Genomic DNA, 22,486 nt, shown 5'->3' with positions numbered 1-22,486 from the left:
CACTGGAAGAAGTATATCTCAATTGGAGTATGCAAGCATTATTGACAGTCTCATGTATGCTATGAATGAAACTAGACCAAACATAACTTTCAGCATGAGAAAGTTGAGTTGATATATGAGTAATCTAGGATAAGAGCATTAAGATATATTATATTATGTCCTAAAGTACTTGAGAGAAATTTTAGAATATAGAATATTCTATGAAAGAGAACTGTTGTACTTGAAGGGTACATTGATGCAAACTTAAATTCTTATTTCAATGAATCATTATCTACAAGTGGATAGATATTTATCCTTTGATCTGGAGCAATTGCTTGGGGATTCAAAAAATAAATTGTGATAACTCATTATACAAAGAAAGCAGAATTGATAGCACTAATGTTAACTAGTGTGGAAACTGAATGACTAAAAAATCTCTTAATGAATATATCATTAGGTGATAAGTTAGTACCCTTGATACCTATGCATTGTGATAATCAAGCAGCTATATACAAAGCAAAAAATAATATTTATGGTGAAAAATCAAGTCGTATCAGTCTAAAATACAACTATGTGAATAGTTTACTCAAGGAGTAATATCAACACATATCAGTCTAAAACACTTAATAATTTTCTTATTCCTGATGTCAAGTACTCAAAATCTGTGTATAGAGGTTGAGTTCAAATTAAACTCTTAATAAGATCTATAGGACTTATGGTTGAGGTGTTTCAAACAGGTTTACACCCTTGATGCACTTACCTATGTGAGCGTGAAGGTGGGGATCACCTTCTATGAGACTTGGATTTTGTATCTAGAGCACTCATGAAACTTTGCTACATCACATGACCTTTAATGTGCATCTTCTATATATTGATCGACACAACATAACCACCTGAAGCGAAAGTATGTGTTACAGTGTCTGGAAGGTCAATTAGGATTCTCAATTCAAAGCTAACACTATTAAGGTTTCAGACTGACTAAGACTAAGTAACACTAATGTGGGGATTCAAACCCAAAAGGTACCTTCACCTATGCACTAAATCTTCACGAACAACCTCTTAAGTTTTCTTATAGTTTTGATCTACGTGAAGGATTGTTGAATTTTTGGCTTAAAACAAACTAAGTATAACCACTATCTTTCTATTTTTTTATAAGTATGTGGGTATAGGGTTCTCTACAAAAGTTTAGTCTCATATTAAAAGTTGTAGGAATTTTTTTTGTCTTTATATAGGAGAGTAGTACCTTAGAGGGCATGACCCTTAAAGTCATTAGATTTTGGACTTGAACAAACCTTGGATCTTGGATTATAAACAATATATATTTATATTTAGATTTAGATTTGAATTTGGATTTGGGTTTATGATTTTTGGTTTATTGTTTCGGATTTAGACCCGACCCAGCTCAGCTCAACTGGGTTTGGTTTGGTTTGGTCTGATCTGATCCTTGACTTTATTTTTAATACTTGGGACAATTTTAATCCTCAAGTATATTTTTAACCTTTGACCAATCATTAAATTGACTTTGACTTTGCTTTAAAACCTTCTTGGATCTTTTTAGATCTTATCTGAATTCGTTTTAGACTTTGCTCAACGCCTTTGCATGAGCATTAAGAGTCCAAATGGTCCATAGCAGCCCAACCATGTTGATCATTGACTTTCGATTCTATCTTGGACGGACTTGTACTTTTCAGGGTCATTTTGAGCATGTTCCTATCTTTTTGGTCCATTTTGGGTTCCCCTCTCTGACTAACCATTTGGGCCAGCCCAGGCTCATTATGGCTAACCATTTGAGCTCTCTTAATAGCCATTATGATGGCAGGTGGGCTTGGGCCTATATAAACCCAGCTCTCTCTCCTCATTTTTAATCCCTCTCTACTCTCTTATTTTTATCTCGGGCTCTACTCTCCTCTCTGTTGCTAGCTAAAGTTTTCTCTCTCTCCTAGGTTAGACCCAATTCAAGTAAAGATCTGAATTTTTTAGAGAGATTTATATCTAGTTTAGCCCACATCCAACCTTAGTTTGGATCCAGATCTATTTTCAAATTCGATTATAGTTTAGATCTCTATCAGGAATCCAAATTTGTTATAGTTTAGATCCAGATCCGGTTGTTGATTAGACCATATTCAGATATAGTTTGCATTTGACCCAATTACTGTTAGGATCTAGATCTAAACTCAAGATTCATATATGATTCAACCCTAATCAAGAGGTTGTTCAAAGTAGTATGTGTCGAGGTTGTTGGTCTCACCCAGTGCAGGGCGTGATCCGATCATTTATGAGAAGGCGAAAGCTCGATTGTATTCTGAAAATGTAGTTGCACGAATACTCATTGCACCGAGGACCTGATCTTAAATAGAGCAACTATCGCTTGAAAGACAATGCATTTACACATGCTTTAGAGCTCACTAGTCCAATCTCAGTTGCCTGACCTACTAAGTAAGGTATAGTTTTCAAAACCAACCGGCCCCGATCAAAGGGATGAATCTAGGCCATTCACTATAAATTCACCAAAACATAATAATTTTAATTGAGCCTACTCTGTAAACAGGTCGGAGCAGACCAGGGGTGAAGCTAAATACTTGACTTGAAAATACCTAATAAGGGGATTTAGGTTAAGGAGTGGTTCCCAGTTGCATCCAATAGTTAACGGGGACTCCCCATGGTTGGTCGGAGCTGTCAGTACAAGTCACCTTGTGGTGGGACGTTGCAAGCTAACCCCTGCTTGCCTTTAAAAAACAAACAAACTATTATTTGAAACATATCAAATATCAATCACTAAACTTTAAACTTGACAGTGAATGTATCAATCACTAAACTTGATAGTGAATGCTTTCAATCACGCAATTTTGATGTTATGATAGCTCATTTAAACCCACGAGGGCTCCACCTTGGTTAGGGGTGATCATGGGGACAACAATGGCTTAAAACCCACGAAAGGTTTTTCTATTTTTTGATAGGCAAGCTGGGTTAGGCAGGCAGACCGCTACCAGTTATTACCATTGGGATTTGAACTTGCAACATCCCAACAGAAGGTGCGTGCACTCACTGATCCTACCAGACAAGCGGAGCCCCCGTTTTACCCCAACGTCGAAGCTGAGTGTACTCTCCTGTTGCAGGGGACCTCACGGATTCTACCAACCGGAACCGGAGGCCAGTCTTTTCATTTGGCCTAACCTCCAAAAAAACAAAAATAGCTCATTTAAGGTCTGAAAGTGATGGATGGATAAGCAGGACCACTTATCACCCTAAAGGGTATTCGGTCCAAATCCCATCATTACCTATCAACTGACTAGCCTTCTAAAGAAAAAATATTGCTCAGATTCAGATTCAGTCAGGCATATGTTATGGCCCAGATTGCCCCCACATGATATCAGTAAAGAGTTGACCTCCTCATTCACCAACAGTTACATTGTGAAGTTAACTGCAAAAAGGGGAGGTGGGGAGGTTTGGTTTATTTGAAACGCCTCGGACTGGCCAGGTTCTGACCAAAACTACCACAAGAACATGCCTCATTCATGACAGGTCCATAGTAAAACCAGAAAGGAAGGTGACGAAATGAGACTGAACCATCAACCTTCTGGCACTTCTGACCTTACAGGGAAAGTTTTAATGCTCAGGAAGAAAATATAAGCTAGGAAAAGATCACCCATCAATTTCCTGTAAGGTGTCTATCCCCAAGTTGGCCTTCATTGCTTTGAAGTTTCTGAGAGAGAGAGAGAGAGATCAGTATCTTAGCACGTGTTTGTTACAGGGTGGAGCCAAGAATGTAAACTAGGGTAGGCACAAATGCACAGTAATGTTTGTAACAAATATGTGTGTCCAAATCTGGTAGAGAGAAGAATCATATGAATAATATGATTCAGATTCAATTTCAGGTTTCACATCAGAATCCAAATATAAGCAGAAAATGTATCTGGTTAGCTATCTTATGCTAACCGGATCCATATCCAGTACTATCATTTTTTCCATATGAATTCCAATTTGATCAGGTCAGTATCAATAAAGGCTATATCCAAACTGAATCATATCTCTGTGTGTGTAGATTTGTAGCCTAGGCTTGTAAACCAGCTGGGTCTGGGCTGATCCGGTGATGACTCCAATTTTCAATGAGTGGATCTGATTTTGCATGAGGATCTTACTCCGAACACATGATACAGTTATAGATCCAGATGTGATCCAACCCCCTCTTGGCACTGGATTTGCAAAAGGTGGGTCAAGTATATTGGTTTTCCATAGAATATGTAAAATGGATTGGATCAGTCTGAGTCCTGAACGTATTTATATCTCAAACTACTCAATCTGAATCGGACCCATTTGATAAATGAGCCTGATTTTAATGGACATCTGTCCAAATTTCTTCGTGCTTTGGGTTCATGACATAGTGACAAACGTTTTTTTTCGGCAAAATTCTCATTTTCAAAAACTCGTGAGAAATTGAAAATTGTTCATAAATCTCGCACTTTTTTGGCAAAATCTTGGCAATAAAAAATCTAATTAAAAAATAAAATTTTATTTTTTATAAGAAAATATTAATAAAAATTATTTAAAAATAAAAATACATGGTTTTTCCATGATAAATAGCCGTTTAAAAGGTAAATATCGAGTTTAAATCACTGTATTTATGTTTTTTCATAAATCTCACGATATTTTGAAAATCTCACGAGAAATTATCATTTTAAACTTGCAGGCAATTTCTCGCGATATTATCGTGAGATTTTCGTAAATCTCACTATATTTGTCACTATGGTTCATGAGGCCCTTAGGGGCTCTGGATCAGACTTTGGGGGCACGTGTTTTGGATCAGGGTGGGCTCGTGCCCACCCTGGCCTCTACTTGGCTCCGCCCCTGCCCAGGAGGGTGGGACGCACCTTTCATAGGGGAAAATGCTTCCCCGTGGGGATGGGGTGCGGAGCCGGTTTCATATAATACCTATTGTTTCCTGTGAAAACTTGCAGGCTCCATCCGTTTGTTTCCTTGGGATGTTTATTTCAACTCTTGTGGGAAAGAGGGCCATTTCATATGAAAAGGGGCCTGTTTCCTTTGTTTTGGGCTGAAACTTAAAGAGGCCCTCTTTCTAAGAAAATGTCTCTTTTCCGTAAGAGTGAAACGAATGTCTCTGTGGGATTCCAATGGTAGGGCCCACATTTTTCACATGAAACACCGCCTTTCATATGAAAAGGCGGTGGCACCCAAGAGGTCTTTCACACGACCTTGCTTTCGCCAGTGTTGCATGTACAATAGCACCCTCAGGTACGCATTCTAGACAGACACGCACACCAATGGGGGCTCCCTGTGGATGGTAGGAGCTGTCAGTGCACGTCTCCTTGTGGTGGAAAGTTGCCTGTTCAAAACCCAATGGTACATTGAATAATAACTGGTGGGGGTCTGCCTAACCCCATCTTGCCTTTCAAGAAAACAAAAACAAAATCATGCACATTTGACCATGCATGGCAGAATACAGGTTGGAAGAGTGGCTGCTTTGGAATTTAGACCATGCCAGGTCCAGTTCAAGCACTGGCAGAAGCCGAACCCACTGACTAAACGGGCCAAAATCCAACTTGGTCCATATGCCAGGTCCAGAACCGAACCAAGACAGGTTCTAGGTCAGGCTGAGTGCTCATCAGCAAAGGAAAAATGTGATCAAGATGAAAAAGACCTCCCATTTCTCATCATACAACATACATCATGAAAAAGAAATGAGATTTAAGATGAAAATGGCCTACCAAGCATCATAAAGATGGTGTGTGAGGCCAGGATGGCAGTAGATACCTACTCAGAGATGGACACAAGGAGAGAATAAATGTCACCCACCATACTTAAGGTTCTGGTTCCTTGAACAATCAAGTAAATGTGCCCAACTACTAAAATTTGTGGTTCTAGCATCATCATTGGATAAGAAAGTTGTGACTAAAGGTATACCCAAATAGGCATGAACTAGTAACATTACCTGGTCAACAAGTTTATAGAAACACTTGCATTCTTTTTGTTTTTTAAAGGCAAGCTGGATTCAGGCAGATCCTACCGGTTATACAACTACAGCATTAGGTTTTGAACCTGCAACGTCCCAACACAAGGTGACGTGCACTAGCTGCTCCTACCAGACAAGCAGAGCCCCCATTGATGACTTTAACATTTAAGTTTTGGAAACAAAGAATGCAAGTGTTGGGACGTTGCAGGTTCAAACCCCAGTGGTACCTTGAATAATAATTGGTGGGGGTCTGCCTAACCCCAGCTTGCGTTTCAAAAAAAAAAACTAAATGTTAAGTCAGCAATACTCCCAAATGCCGCTTATTCCCATCACATCCCCCTTCAGGAGAATGTAGCCAAAGGTTTTCGTTACTCATTCCCAGGGTGTGTGCTGAAAGCTTCTATCTTAAAACTTATTCGAGAGGGTTGGTGGTATTAAAAAGGTCCGGGTAAAAAAAAACATCCCAATATTCCATGAAAAGATATGAATGTTGAAAGTGAGTATAGCTGTCTGGTGATTGCAACAAGACTTTTGAGTGGCAGGGACTTTTATTTTATCTACAAGCTAAAGAAATCACACCCGGCACGAAGACTTGGTCTTGCTGGCTCAGCCTGCCATACTTACGGTCATCGTGCCGGCAGCGTAAAACTCCCGAGGCTATGACTCCTGCCCCCGGGGCCTATGCTACGCATTGGCACGACTGCCCGTCTAGCAGCCAACGCCCCACCCCCACTACGCCAACCCCCTTAGGGCACGTGGCAGGAACTTGAAATCTATAAACTTCCCCTGGAAAGAAACGGTTTTTTTTTTTACAAGACAACAGAGAAACGAAATCTATAAACTTAGTTTAGGCTTACTCTGCCCCTCCAAAGAAACAAAATCTTTTTCTTTTGAAAAAGACGAAAGAGAGAGAGAGAGAGAGAGAGACCTTTTAACAGTTCATCTTAAAGCAGTAAAATATCAAAATTGGAAATTACAACTTGTAAACCTTTTTATCATGAAAACAGTAGATCTTGCATGATTTTGGCACATCGTCTCTAGGAAATTTGTAGAAACGTCTAGCAAATTTGGAAAAGTAGTAAGCTAGAGAGAAATTTCACAAAAGCACGTGAATATTGAAATATCAGGATTAGCAAATGCTCTAAAGAAAACAACCTCGTATTTTTGGCAATTGTAGCCAGTTAGCCATCTCTCAACAGCCCGCTCTATTGAGCAGAAGGATAATTATTTCTTAACCCCCAGATTTTGAGTTTGAAGGCTACACCCCTCTACAGTCTGCTGCCATGTGTGAAAATATGAAACTTTTTGCTAAAACTCCTCCAAGCTTTTGATAGTCCTAAAAGGCCGAAAACACCCCTCTTTTGTATAAACAGTAGCATGTCAATTAGGGGCGCAAACGGTTCAGATCCAGAACAGTCAAATATATGAGAGAGTTGGATCTGGTCCAATCCGGAACAGCCAAAAATTGCAAAACCTCCATCTTGGATTCCACCCCTTCGCATCCTTAATGTCAATCCAGACTTTTGATTTTACGTTCGACTGTGGCCACACCCACCTCTGATAACAGAAAGTTGGCAAGTGTTAAACGTATAAAATTTACAGATCTTTGGTTTTCTTTGTTTTTCTTCCAAAATGTTTCAATTTTTTTTAACCCAGATCGGTGACATGCCTTGTTTTTTTTTTCTCTTTGCAAATTAAGCAGTTAGCGGGCTGGTAGTATTATGGCCTTCTTTCATCACAGTCAGTTTCTTCATTGAGAAAATAAGTCATTCCAGCCTACAAACTGCTCAATTTGCTCACTCGGTTAGGTGGGTCCGCTTCAGGCGTTGAAGTTGAAAGACGTCAGAGTTTAATATACAGGTGTGTGTCCTTTACCGGACACCGAAACAGGACCCCGGTCAGTGTGGCACCTCGCAGTCCGTAAGAGGAAGTCCGAACCATAACAAGGTTTTTTCCATTGCATTAAAAAAAAAAGTCATTCTCATATTTGATACCGAGGATCTGGCTTTTTTTTTATGTCTTAAGATCCAGATCTCTCTACAACGCCAAAATAAAGGAAAAGAAAAAGAAAAAAAAGGAACTATGTTCTATGACTTCACTAGCTCCAATAACATTAACCCACTTACTTATACACATGATGTTTTGAAACACCAAAGTTTTTTTATTAACAGAATTTTCTTGATCAATTTGGTGAATCCACTGAATCTCCCAGAACTATTCAGGAGAAGATGTAAACCTCATCAAATCCCCTCCTACAACACCACAGTTGAAGCAAGGTTAAAATCTGACCATCTAGATGACCTGCTCATTGTTGGATGAAGTGGTCATTTTTGAGCCTTACCCTGCCTTCCCACAATAAGTGGTTCTGTAGTTGTAAATGAGGTTGTCCAGAACCGTTCCGGCAGGTGGTCTATTCATGGATTTTCGAGCCTCACTGGACCAAAGTAATTAAAATGTGAAATTTATTAAAAACATCAACTTCCATGGGCGAGCAAAACGGTAGAAGAATGGAAATCCAGGGAAGAACACCATGGTAAACCGTCTTTAAGGAAGACCAAAAAGATAATACAAGAAACACCTGATGCATGACTTCAAATTTACGGCTTATTCTACCAATCCAGTTTTGTGGTCCTTACAAGGCGTGTTTGTCTAACGGCTGGCCTGATGCAGCACTGTCCTGCAAGTATCGGTACTCCCAAGTCCCAACACCCACCTATTTTTATGTTCAAAAAACATGGACAAACCATGTTTTCCTATGAGAAGATGCAACCAACACCTATGATTTCTAGTATGTGGGTGTAGATGCTCTTGGAGCACCATAGCATCTCTCTCTCTCTCTCTCTCTCTCTCTCTCTCTCTCTCTCTCTCTCTCTCTCTCTCTCTCTCTCTCGGGTTAAAATTTGACCCCAAAAATGTGTTGGGCATGGTCGATTTACAGGGAATCCACACCTTGATCATGTGTTTTTGATGAAAAAAATGATGTTTGGAGCCTCAAAAATTTACAAAGATTTTGGACTGTTGATTTTCGAACCTTGTAAAAAATTACCCATGTGTTGGAATCGAACACTTCAAGAGCTGATCCCTATAAAATTCAAGTACATAGATCACATCTGTACGGTCAGAATTTAAAAATAAAATGAAAAACCCTGAAAAATTCATTTAGCACGTATCATTTCACACCTACCCATTACCATATATCAATACCGCTTTTCAATATGACCAGTAATGTTTAAGAAGCATAGGGACAGATAAAATTTCAAAACACAAAGCACATACCTAGACTTTGAATGGATCATGACTACCAAACACTGTAGGATTGATCTATATGTGAAGCTACGTGCGCATGAACAGAGCATGCTTAATTGCTTACTGCCAAGTAAAATGACCATTCCCATGTATGAAGGACCATCTCTACACTTAACCAATTTATATGCACATGACTACAGCATGCCTGCTGTCGAGCAAAATGACTATTCCCACGTATGAAGGACCATTTTTACACTTAACCAATTTTTTGCAATAGCACGACCAGAAACTAACACAGTGACACTTAATGGTCGGTTCTGTAATAAGTGTTGGCATTATCTAAATAGCAGAATCCTGACCCTTTCTGTCCTCAAAGTTTTAATGATTGCTCTGCCTAGAATAGGATGTTTAAGTGACTTCTAATTAGGTCAGAATACGTCCAAATATGAAATCAAAGATAGCAACTTAACTTTGACTTGGAAATAGGTTTAAATGAAACTTTAATGGTTTTTTCAAAGAAAACTGCATGTTCAAAAGAAAGATCTCATTTGCACAAGTATTTCCAGAAAAAACCATCTTTGATTATATATACCTCTATAGTGCTGCCTAGATTAGGCTATTTAAGTGACTTCTAATTAGGTCAGAAACTCAGAACACGTCCAAATATGAAAATCAAAGATAGTAACTTAAACCTGACTTGGAATTAGGTTTAAATGGAAATTAATTGTCTTTTCAAAGAAAGTTGCATGTTCAAAAGGAAGATCACATTTTCACAAGTATTTTCAGAAAAACTATTCCAACCAAGGTTGCCAGACTAGGAAGCGAAAACGGGAAGTGAGAAGCGATGCATTTTAAAATGTATAGGAAGCAGGAAGAGAGAAATAAAAAAAAAACAATATAAGAATTGAACAAAAATCGAAATAGAACGCAAATAAAAACTAAAATAAAAGTGACTTCATAAATTTCATGATTTTTTAGTGTAAGCATTAAATTTTTAACAAAATCTAAAAATGATGACTGCCAATTTAGAGAAACATCATGGAAGTGAGTGAGAAACATAAGAGGAAACATAAAAAACATGAAAAGTAGAGTGATAGAACATTTAAGAAGGATAGATGAACTGTGGAAAGTATAGGAGAAGCATGGGAGAATCAAATTTCTCATCAAGTTTCAGAAGCGAGTTTCCGAGAAGTGGGCTTCCCACCTATCTAAGAAGCTTTCAGTAACTCTGATTCCAACAATGCTTTTTAAGGTTGCCTGACATGTGAATTGCAGCAACAGATAATCTAATATTTAAATGTAAATAATGATATAGAGATACACTAACCTGATAAAAAAGTTGGCAACATTTTGGGTCACTTGGACAGCATCCTCAGTATGTGGAATCATTGAAAGCCCCCACTCAAATGCGTTCTTCTGCAGTTTTCTATATCAGATCTCTAATGTGTCCAACATGAATAGAACAGTGCATCGATGAACTAATATGGCATCAGCTAAAACACTAGTTTTTAATGCTATACTAAAATGACCCAACACAAAGACAGCAAGAGCACTAATTAAAACTTTTTTACTTTGAAATTATCAATACAAAGGTTATGATGAGCAATTAAATTACAAACAATTGATAAAAGAGACAGTATTTAGCTCACCTATTAACATGTCCAGAGTCTCCAGACTAGTTTTCAATTAAAAGAAAATTTTCCAACAATTACTTAGATTTGACTACTTCAGAGTTCCTCAAAACCAAGTGAAATTATGTGAAACATGTGGACGGATTATTAGTTTCAAATAAGATCACTTTCAAACTTAGTTGCAGATATACTTGCAAACTATCTCATTCTTAGAAAAGCAGAAACACAAGATGAATGCCAGAACACAGGAGTATAATGTATGATGCCTGTCAATATACAGAAAAAAAATGGAAAGCCATGAGGAAAGAACCAACCGCAAACAAAGAGGCACAAGTCCTATAAAATGCAGGGATAAGCACCCAACAATATGAAAAAACGCATCAAACCCAAATATCCTGAGTTGGTTTTCACTTGAACAAATTTCTGGGCCTAAGGAGCTAAAAAAGTCCTAGATTTTTTTTTTTTTTTTTGAGAATGATACCATCCAACCAGTTCTCAGAAAAAAAAAAAGAAAAAGAAAAAATTACAAGAACATGTCTAGGTTTTGACCAAATTACAAAAACACGCCTACCTTTTCAGAAATTACAAAGAGCCACTTGAGTTAGAAAAATAATTCTCAAATACACAACTCCATCTCAGGTGGGTTTACCATGATTAGCCTCGTGCAAATTATCACATTACCCTCCTTTTCTTCTTTTCTTTTTTGTCATTTAACCAAAAACGAAAAATGAGGGGTTCTCTCTGCCTGAGCAACAAGTTTTGCCACTGGATCTTGTCCATGGCGGGTGCTTCTGTTGCAGGACTGCTGTTAAAATATGTTGTATATATATATATTTATATATTTAGATTATGACATATACACATATATATTGACATATATATGTCTATATGTCTATATGTCTATATATATATATATAAATATATATATTTATATTGTAATACCTGATAGGGGTATTTATGTCATTTCACATGTACACGCATATCCTAGATATGCTTCCTTTTCTTTTTCCTTTCTTATTCTTTTTCCTTTTTCTGTTTTTTTATTTATTTCTTTTTATTGTTAAAGGGGGTCCCACATAGAGACGTTGGACCCCCCTCCAACGGTCATAAATATGACCGTTGGAGGGGCTCCAACGTCCCTATGGGAGCCCCTCCTTGGGTCCCTTGCTGTGTATAAATAAGGGGCATGGCCCCATGTATCTCTTAAGCTTCTTGTGAAGCATTTAGTGAATGAAATATATTTTTTTCTTCTTTGTGTGCTTGACAACCTTTTGTGGTTTATTGTGTGCCCTCTAGTGGCCTCTTGTGTATGTGCGTGCTTCTGTGCTTGCTCTTGGAGTTCTTGCCTCTCTCGATTGGCACTTCATTACATGGTATCAGAGCCTTGGTTGAAAAAGCTTCATCGGATCCTCTTTTGACAAGCAATATCCTTCTCTTTCTTGCCTTCATAGTCTTCTTCTACAAATGGCAAACAAGGATGCAAAAATCGATCTCTCATTCAAATTGGATGGAACCAATTATCGCATGTGGGCAGCCGCAATGGAGAACAATCTCAAAGGTAAGAAACTTTGGGGTTATGTATGTGGAACCGTTCCGGAACCACAATTGAAGTTGACTAAATTTGAAGGTGATGAGGAAAAAGCATTAAATGAAGAAGAAAAGGAGAAGGCTATCCTTGACTATTCTTCTAAAATAGAAGATTGGGAAAGTGAGCATGCTAAAATCTTAGCATGGTTCATGAACAATGTTGAATTGAAGATTTGTGCAAATCTTGCCAAATTCAAGAAGGCTAATGAAGCTTGGTCTTTTATGAAAGGCATGTACACTCAAAGGGACCTTGCTAGACACTTTTTTCTTCAAGAAGAAGGTGGCTTCCGTTGGTGAAACTCCTCCAAACGCCAATGAAGATTCAAAGAAGGATGGAGACATAAAGGAGTCCATCGCTCATCTAACTGAAACTCTCCAACAATTCATAAAGATGAACTCTTCATCATCGTCTTCACCCTCCACGTCCGGCGCAGCCATCTCCTCTTTTCCAGGTATGACATCTTGGATTCTTGACTCGGGTGCCTCATTTCATATGACCCCAAATGCATCACTTTTGTCAAAACCAAGTCTCAATAAATTTAAATCATACGTCTCCACTGCCGATGGAACATCCTTGGGTGTTGAAGGCATTGGAAATCTTGAGAAAATCTATGACCAAAATAAAGAATTTTTTGTTCCCAAAATCCGTATTATTCCAAAACTTAACCTAAATCTTTTTTCCGTGTCTCAAATTACCGATTTTGAGTGTAATGTCTCCTTTTCACCTACTCATTGCTATGTGCAGGATCTCCGGTCCGGGAAGCGGATTGGGCAAGGCCATAGAAGAGGGGATCTTTACTATATGGATTTTTTGTCTTTTCCATCCAAATCATTTTGTAATCATGTCCAAACTAAAGATATTGAGACTTGGCATAAGAGGCTTGGACATCCTAGTATTTCCAAGTTAAATCTCTTTCCATTTTTGGAAAAATTTTGTAATACAAATACATTTACATGTAATGATTGCATTCTTGGAAAGATTCACTCTCTTCCATATTCACATAGTAATTTTGTGTCAAAAAGACCTTTTGAACTTGTGCATTCCGATGTATGGGGGCCGGCACCCGTATATGTCCAAAGGAGGTTATTCTTACTATGTCTCTTTTATTGATGATTTTACTAGATATACTTGGGTTTACATTATTAAAAATAAATCCGATGTTTTCACTAATTTTAAAGAATTTCATATTCTTATTCAAAACCAATTTCAAAACAATATAGCCATATTTATATCAGACTCGGGAGGAGAGTACATGTCTAAAGATTTTCAAAATTATTTTAAAATAAATGGAATTGTGCACCAACGTTCTTGTCCTAAAACTCCGCAACAAAATGGTCTTGCGGAAAGGAAACATAGACATTTAATTGAAACCACAAGAACTCTTCTTGTGTCAAAAAAAGTTCCCAAAAACTTTTGGGCCGAAGCCCTTCTTACCGCAACATATCTTATAAATTGTATGCCTTCTGTTAAAATGTAAAACTGTACATATATGTATATATAATAATATTATATTATTATATATATATAAATACATTTTTTAATTTCTTTCTTTTTTGTATTTTTTTTCCTTTATTTTTATTTTTTGTCTTTATGTCATCTAGTTCAGTTTGAACTAGAATGACTGTTGCTAGTCAAGTCCTGTCCAGACTTGACTAGCAATAGAGCTGTTGGACTGACACAGTCCAACAGCTCTTAATAGAGCTGTTGGACTGACACATTCCAACAGCTCTAAATAGAGCTGTTGGACTGTGCCCAACAGCTCTATTGAGTTCTCTTTCAGCTGTGTATATAAAGGGGTGCAGCCCCTCTTGTATTTTACTCCAATGCTTCTTAAGCAATTGGTTTTTCATATCAATAAAGAATACATTTTTATTTTTATTTTGTTTCCAGTTATACCCTTTTTAAGGGTTATGCTTTAGTGTCATTCTTGACACTTGCTCTTGTTAATCAAAGCTCGTGTTTCGAAGATCCCCATTTCATTTCATGGTATCAGAGCCGCGGAAGTACTAAATCTTGAGGAAAAGCTGCCTCGGTTTCCGTGCCTGTTTGCAAAAGTGTTCGCCACTTGAAGAGAAGTGTTTTATCACTTCATTGGAAAATATTTCACATCTTGTTGTATTGTTTTTTTTTCTTTCTTTCTCATTTTCCTTCTTGTTTCTCTTCTATCCCTATTCTTTCTCTCCTTGTAATCGATGGATGACAATGATAAAGTCACCATCATGCCTATGAAACTAAGCGATACGAACTATGTAACATGGGCTTCAATCATGAAGCACCATATATGGGGAAAAGGCTTATGGGGGATTGTGGATGGTTCCGATTCGGAACCTAAGCTATCTCTTACTAAAAAGGAGGGAGATAAAGACGTCCCTCTATCGGAAGAAGAGAAAATCAAGGCTATTGCCTCATACGAGAAGAAATGGAAAGAATGGAGAATATCTCATGCGAAGATAATGTCATGGCTTATCAATAGCGTTGACATTAAAAAATGCTCAAGTCTTGCCAAATTTGATCATGCCGATAAGGCATGGGAATACCTTAAGAATATGTATTCCCTTAAAGATATTGCACACGTGTGCAACCTCCAAGAAAAAGTTCGAATGATGACACAAGGAGACAAAACTATTCGTGAATATTACAATGGGTTGTCCGAACTTTGGGAAGAACTTTCCCTTTTAGAACCAAAGTGGCATTGTGCCGAAGACATCGAGCTTCGTCAGAAACAACTCGATGTTGAACATTTTTACCAGTTTATCACTGGATTAAGGCCGGAATTTGAAACCACTAAATCGGCCCTACTTCACCGGGGAAAAATTCCTTCTATTATTGAAACTATTGAAGAGTTAACAATGGAAGAAAATCGTCTCCGGAAAGGTTCTTCAAAAATTGAAGATGATTCTGTTTTAGCCGTGTCTAGACCAGGGAATCATGTTCGATCATATAGGCCTCCTCACTTTAACCGACAAAATGGTGACTATGATAAGAAGAAAGTTATTTGTCATCACTGTCATGAACCGGGACACTACAGGCCACAATGTCCCAAACTTAAGGAGCTGAGAGAAAAAAGAGCTGCAATTGCTGGATCGGAGCCTAAAGATCAGGATGCACCAGTTTCCCTGGCCCAACTAATGGAGATCCTTCAGCCTCTCATCAAAGGTGCCTCTTCCTCATCTGAAGCTTCAACCGGCGCAGCAGCCTCATCTTTTTCTGATTTAGGTAAAATTTCTTGGCTTCTTGACTCTGGTGCATCTTTTCATATGACCCCAAATAATCAAAGTCTATCCAAATGTGTTAAAAATAAAACAAGTGTGTCAAAGGTCTTTACTGCTGATGGGACTTCTCTTGAAATAGAAGGAATAGGAGATTTTGAAAAAATTTATAAAACAAAAAAAATTTTTATTCCAGAAATTAGACATGTTCCCAAATTAAATTTAAATCTTTTATCTGTATCTCAAATTTCTGATTATGGGTGTAATATTTCTTTTTCTTCTCATGGTTGTTGGGTACAAGATCGCCAGTCAGGCAAGATGATTGGGGAAGGCCATAGAGAAGGAGGACTCTATTACATGGATTTTTTGGAAATGCCGAAGAAAGCTTTTTGTTATAATATTCAAAAAATAGAGTTGGAACTGTGGCATAAGAGACTTGGTCACCCACATATAGCCAAAATCCAACATTTTCCAAATCTAGGGAAATTTTGTAACTCTGAATCATTTGATTGTAAAGATTGTATTCTCGGCAAAATGAAAAGATTACCATTTCAGAACAGAACCTTTTTCTCTTCAAGACCACTTGAATTAATACACTCGGATGTTTGGGGTCCTGCACCAGTAATTTCTAAAGAAGGATTTGTTTACTATGTTATTTTTGTCGATGATTTCTCCCGACATACGTGGATGTACTTTCTCAAACATAAGTATGAAGTATTTTCATACTTTCAAACTTTTCATAATATGGTTAAAAACAAATTTCAAAATGATATTACTATTTTTCGCACAGATTCAGGGGGAGAGTTTTTATCCACAGATTTTCAAAATTATCTTAAATTGCATGGCATCACACATCAAAGATCTTGTCCTTATACACCTCAACAAAATGGACTGGCAGAACGAAAACATCGCCATATTATAGAAACCACTAGAACTTTATTAATAGCAAATCAAGTCCCTAAAGACTTTTGGGCAGAAGCTGCCTTAACTGCCACCTATCTCATTAATAGGATGCCATCTTCTTCGTTACAAAATATCACTCCCATTGAAAAACTTATGAACATTTCTCCAGACTACTCTAGATTAAGAATATTTGGGTGCAAATGTTTCATATTTACTGACAAAAATGATAAACTTTCCCCTCGTGCGATTCCCTGTGCCTTTTTAGGATATGCTGAAAACCAGAAAGGTTATAGATGTTTTGACTTCAAAAATAATAAACTATATGTGTCTAGAAATGTTTCCTTTCTTGAAAAGGAGAGCTTCTTTGATTTTAGAAAATTAAAAGACGTCACTGAGTACTCCTTTTTGCTAGATCTAACATCAACATCTGATGAATATGACCTTGATTGTAACTTTGATGATGATCCAAGAATTATTGATCTTAATGTTGAAAATGAAGAAGTTCATAGAGATACTAGTATTCAATATTCCAGGCGACAAGAGTCTAATACTCCATGTGCACTTGAGAAATATTCTAACATTCCAACTAGACAATCATCCCGAATCTCGAGGCCTCCAGAAAAGTTTGTATCATACGAGTCTTTCTCACCCACATATAGGGCAGTTATTGCATTAATTCACTCATATGAAGAACCATCCACATATTTTCAAGCAAAAAATGATATCAAATGGATAGAAGCCATGAAAGTTGAATTAGATGCACTTGAAAAGGCTTCTACATGGAATATTCAAGATCTTCCTCCAGGGAAGAAAACTATAGGATGTCGATGGGTTTATAAAATTAAAACCAAGAGTGATGGTACTCTTGAAAGATATAAAGCCCGTTTAGTAGCCAAAGGTTATGCCCAAGAATATGGGATTGATTATGAAGAAACCTTTGCTCCGGTGGCTCGTATGACTACTGTCCGAACCTTAATTGCCTTAGCTTCTATCAAAAAATGGTCTATTTTTCAAATGGATGTCAAAAATGCTTTTTTAAATGGAAAGCTAGTTGAAGAAGTATATATGGAACCCCCTTCTGGTCTAAGTATTCCTAAGGGTAAAGTCCTTCGCTTAGAAAAAGCTCTTTATGGACTTAAACAAGCACCAAAAGCTTGGTATGATAGGTTTAGTCGTGTTATGATTGATATTGGTTTTCAATTCTGTTTAACTGACACTGCTTTGTTTATTAAGAATTCTGATGCAGGGATCATTGTGCTTCTTCTCTATGTGGATGATATGATCATCACCGGAAGCGATAAACAGGGAGTTGAAACAATCAAAACACTTCTTAAATCTCATTTTGAAATGACTGATTTGGGCTTGTTGAGATATTTTTTAGGCATTGAAGTTGCTTATTCTCCTAGAGGATATTTATTATCTCAGACTAAATTTGCTTTTGATATTGTTTTCAGGTCTGGTATTACTGATGATAAGAAAGTTGACACTCCAGAAGTTGTTAATGTTAAAATGAAGATTGATGATGGAGAACTTCTTGCAGACCCTACTCCTTACAGACAGCTTGTCGGGGCACTTTCCTATCTATCCATTACCAGACCAGATATAGCACATGCTGTTCATACAGCAAGTCAATTTCAACATGCTCCTACTTCTGTTCATATGGGAGCAGTCATGCGTATTATCAGATACATCAAGTCCTCTCTTTCACGAGGACTTTTCTTATCTTCCTCCTCTTCTCTTGATTTAATTGCATATACTGATGCTGATTGGGGAGGTGATCCCAATAACAGACACTCAACCACTGGCTTTTGTGTCTTTTTAGGGGAATCATTAATCTCGTGGAGGTGTAAAAAGCAGCAGAAGGTATCTCTCTCATCCACCGAAGCTGAATACAGAGCCATGGCAACCACGACCATGGAAGTAGTTTGGCTCCGACGACTGCTTGCTGACATGGGAGTTGAAGCAACAAAGGCTTCACAAATGTGTTGTGACAACAAAAGTGCGATCTACATTGCCAGTAACAGAACATTCCACGAACGCACCAAACACATCGAAATGGATTGTCACTACGTCAGAGAGGAATATCTACACGGGATAATTGATCTGCCATATGTCACTTCAGAATATCAGTTAGCAGACCTCTTTACAAAGCCTCTCGCTGCTCCCCGATTTCACTTTCTCTTAGACAAACTTTCGCTCATTGTACCGTAAGTTTGAGGGGGAGTGTTAAAATGTAAAACTGTACATATATGTATATATAATAATATTATATTATTATATATATATATATAAATACATTTTTTAATTTCTTTCTTTTTTGTATTTTTTTTCCTTTATTTTTATTTTTTGTCTTTATGTCATCTAGTTCAGTTTGAACTAGAATGACTGTTGCTAGTCAAGTCCTGTCCAGACTTGACTAGCAATAGAGCTGTTGGACTGACACATTCCAACAGCTCTAAATAGAGCTGTTGGACTGTGCCCAACAGCTCTATTGAGTTCTCTTTCAGCTGTGTATATAAAGGGGTGCAGCCCCTCTTGTATTTTACTCCAATGCTTCTTAAGCAATTGGTTTTTCATATCAATAAAGAATACATTTTTATTTTTATTTTGTTTCCAGTTATACCCTTTTTAAGGGTTATGCTTTAGTGTCATTCTTGACACTTGCTCTTGTTAATCAAAGCTCGTGTTTCGAAGATCCCCATTTCATTTCACCTTCCTCCTCTTTAAAAAATATTTCACCTTTTGAAAAACTATTTCAAATTACTCCAGATTTTAATAGACTAAGAATCTTTGGATGCAAATGCTTTGTACTTAGTCAAGGACAAGATAAATTGTCTCCTAAAGCTCTTGAATGTGTATTCATTGGCTATGGTGAGAATCAAAAAGGCTATAGATGCTATGATATTCGAAATAATAAATTGTATGTGTCAAGAAATGTGAACTTCATTGAAGAACAAAATGGTTTCGATATCCACACATCTAGGGAAGACATTGATTATTCTTTTCTATTTGACTTAGCTCCTAGACTTGAATCCCCTGAGGCAATTATTTGTGATACTACTTGTGATGGCATCTTACACTATAATGATATCTCACAACAAGATAATGGTTCCCAAAATGAAAGTCTAAATGATATAAATGTATATACCCGGCGGTTAGGAAATGAACATCAACCTGCTATTGACAGATACTCTCAAGACTTCTCCTTAGAAGAATCTATTGACAACAATCCACCTAGGAGATCTTCTCGTACTAGTAGGCCACCACAAAAAATTGTGTCTTATGAATCCTTTTCTCCGAATTATAGGTCTTGCCTTATGTTAATACATTCATACCATGAACCTTCGTCATTTAAGGAAGCTAAAGATCATCCACATTGGATTGAAGCTATGAAAATTGAGTTAGAGGCTCTTAATAAAGCCCAAACCTGGAGCATTATTCCTCAACCACTAGGAAAAAAAGCAATTGGGTGTAGATGGGTATATAAAGTCAAAACCAAATGTGACGGATCCCTAGAAAGATACAAAGCTCGCTTGGTTGCAAAAGGCTACGCCCAAGAATATGGGATTGATTATGAAGAAACCTTTGCTCCTGTAGCTAGGATGACTAGTGTACGAACCTTAATTGCTCTAGCTTCCATTAAGCAATGGCCGATATATCAACTTGATGTTAAAAACGCGTTCCTAAATGGAAATCTGTGTGAAGAAGTTCTTATGGATCCTCCGCCGGGTCTTGAAATTGGGAAAGGAAATATTTTAAAGTTGAACAAAGCTCTCTATGGTCTTAAACAAGCACCAAAAGCTTGGTATGATCTTTTTAGCAAAGTCGTGCTTGATAATGGCTTTTCTTCATGTTACACCGATACTGCTTTGTTTGTTAAATCCTCTAATGAATACATAACTATCTTATTGCTATATGTTGATGATATGATTATCACAAGTAATGATAAGAAAGGTATTGACCTTATTAAAAATATTCTTAAGAAAAATTTTGATATGTCTGACCTGGGTTTTCTAAGGTATTTCTTAGGTATTGAAGTTGCATACTCCCCCAAGGGGTATGTCCTATCTCAGATGAAGCTTGCCTCTGACATTATTGCTAGGTCTGGGCTGACAGATGACAAAAGGGTGGAGACTCCAGAAGTCATCAATGCCAAGATGAGAGCCAGTGATGGCACTCCTTTAGCAGATCCCACGCCTTACCGTCAACTGATTGGATCTCTAACATATTTATATATCACCAGGCCCGACATTTCTCATGCAGTTCATAGTGCAAGCCAATTCCAGACTGCTCCCTCTACTATTCATATGGCAGCAGTAATGAGGATTATCAGATACTTGAAAATTTTCATAACTAAGGGAGTATTCTTATCCTCTTCTTCACCTCTTACTTTACTTGCGTATACTGACTCCGATTGGGGGGGTAACCCCGATGATCGTATTTCTACCACAGGTTATTGTGTGTTTCTTGGTGATTCACTTATCTCATGGAGGTGTAAGAAGCAGCATAAAGTCTCTCTCTCGTCTACCGAAGCAGAATATCGTGCGATGGCCACTACCACAACTGAAATTGTATGGTTAAGACGCTTGCTTAAAGATATGGGTGTCTCCTTCTCAACTCCTTCAAAGTTGTGTTGCGACAATAAGAGCTCTATCTATATTGCTAGCAATCACACCTTTCATGAATGAACAAAGCACATTGAGATGGACTGTCATTATGTTCGTGATGAGTTCTTACGGGGCACCATTCAACTCCCATATGTACATACTGAATATCAGCTGGCGGATTTCTTCACCAAAGCCTTGCCATCGCCTCGCTTCTTATTTCTCCTTAGCAAACTCTCGGTGATTTCCCTGTGTGTTTGAGGGGGGGTGTTAAAATATGTTGTATATATATATATATTTATATATTTAGATTATGACATATACACATATATATTGACATATATATGTCTATCTATATATATAAATATATATATTTATATTGTAATACCCGATAGGGGTATTTATGTCATTTCACATGTACACGCATATCCTAGATATGCTTCCTTTTCTTTTTCCTTTCTTATTCTTTTTCATTTTTCTGTTTTTTTATTTATTTCTTTTTATTGTTAAAGGGGGTCCCACATAGAGACGTTGGACCCCCCTCCAACTGTCATAAATATGACCGTTGGAGGGGCTCCAACGTCCCTATGGGAGCCCCTCCTTGGGTCCCTTGCTGTGTATAAATAAGGGGCATGGCCCCATGTATCTCTTAAGCTTCTTGTGAAGCATTTAGTGAATGAAATATATTTTTTTCTTCTTTGTGTGCTTGACCACCTTTTGTGGTTTATTGTGTGCCCTCTAGTGGCCTCTTGTGTATGTGCGTGCTTCCGTGCTTGCTCTTGGAGTTCTTGCCTCTCTCGATTGGAACTTCATTACAACTGCTCCCCACCAGATTGTGGGATGCCGGAATCCACATCCTGGTGCTCTCTCTCTCTCTCTCTCATTTAAGGATTCAGGTATCTTTGTGTCACCAGTGCATGTCACCAAGCAACAATGGTGCACGAGCCATCTTCCAAAGCATATCTCCAGCCAAAACCTTGTTGAACCAACTACTTCAATTCATCTTAAAGTAGAACCCCAATTTCATATGGAAACACCAGTCTTTTAACAGACAGGACGGAAGGAGAGGGGCTTTTGGGGGGGTTGAGAGCAGAGTGAGAGAATGGCAGAGAGATTCCTTGGGTGGTGGGGAGGGGGTTTGGTTCAGATTGCTTCTGTTTATCTCCTTGCTTTGAGAGAGAGAAAGAGAGAGAGTTGTAACTGGCTATGTCACATGGGTGCGGGTGCGGCGCAATTTTAAAAATTTTAGACACGGGGACTCGGCTATATATATATATATATATATATATATATATATATATATATATATATATATATATATATATATATATATATATATATATATATATATATATATA

At 37.6% G+C, this 22,486-nt stretch overlaps 1 protein-coding gene across 1 annotated transcript in view; it reads right to left on the bottom strand.

The window, feature by feature from the left end:
• Nucleotides 1-7,884: 7,884 nt before the first annotated feature.
• Nucleotides 7,885-22,486, bottom strand: part of LOC149836552 (gamma-glutamyl hydrolase 2-like) — a 41,413-nt gene continuing 26,811 nt past the window's right edge. Inside the window, exons 8-10 of the mRNA XM_090007036.1 lie at nucleotides 10,521-10,609; nucleotides 8,289-8,381; nucleotides 7,885-8,199 (exon numbers count right to left, since the gene is read on the bottom strand). Of these exons, the coding sequence (XP_089863162.1) occupies nucleotides 8,166-8,199; nucleotides 8,289-8,381; nucleotides 10,521-10,609 (216 nt within the window). The 3' untranslated portion in view covers nucleotides 7,885-8,165. The remainder of the gene's footprint in view (nucleotides 8,200-8,288; nucleotides 8,382-10,520; nucleotides 10,610-22,486) is intronic.

The sequence above is a fragment of the Nuphar pumila genome, chromosome 5 (assembly GCF_984573655.1).
Source record: "Nuphar pumila chromosome 5, dmNupPumi1.hap1.1, whole genome shotgun sequence".
In the NCBI taxonomy this organism is placed as follows: Eukaryota; Viridiplantae; Streptophyta; class Magnoliopsida; order Nymphaeales; family Nymphaeaceae; genus Nuphar; species Nuphar pumila.
This window is presented reverse-complemented; position numbering and strand designations above follow the sequence as displayed.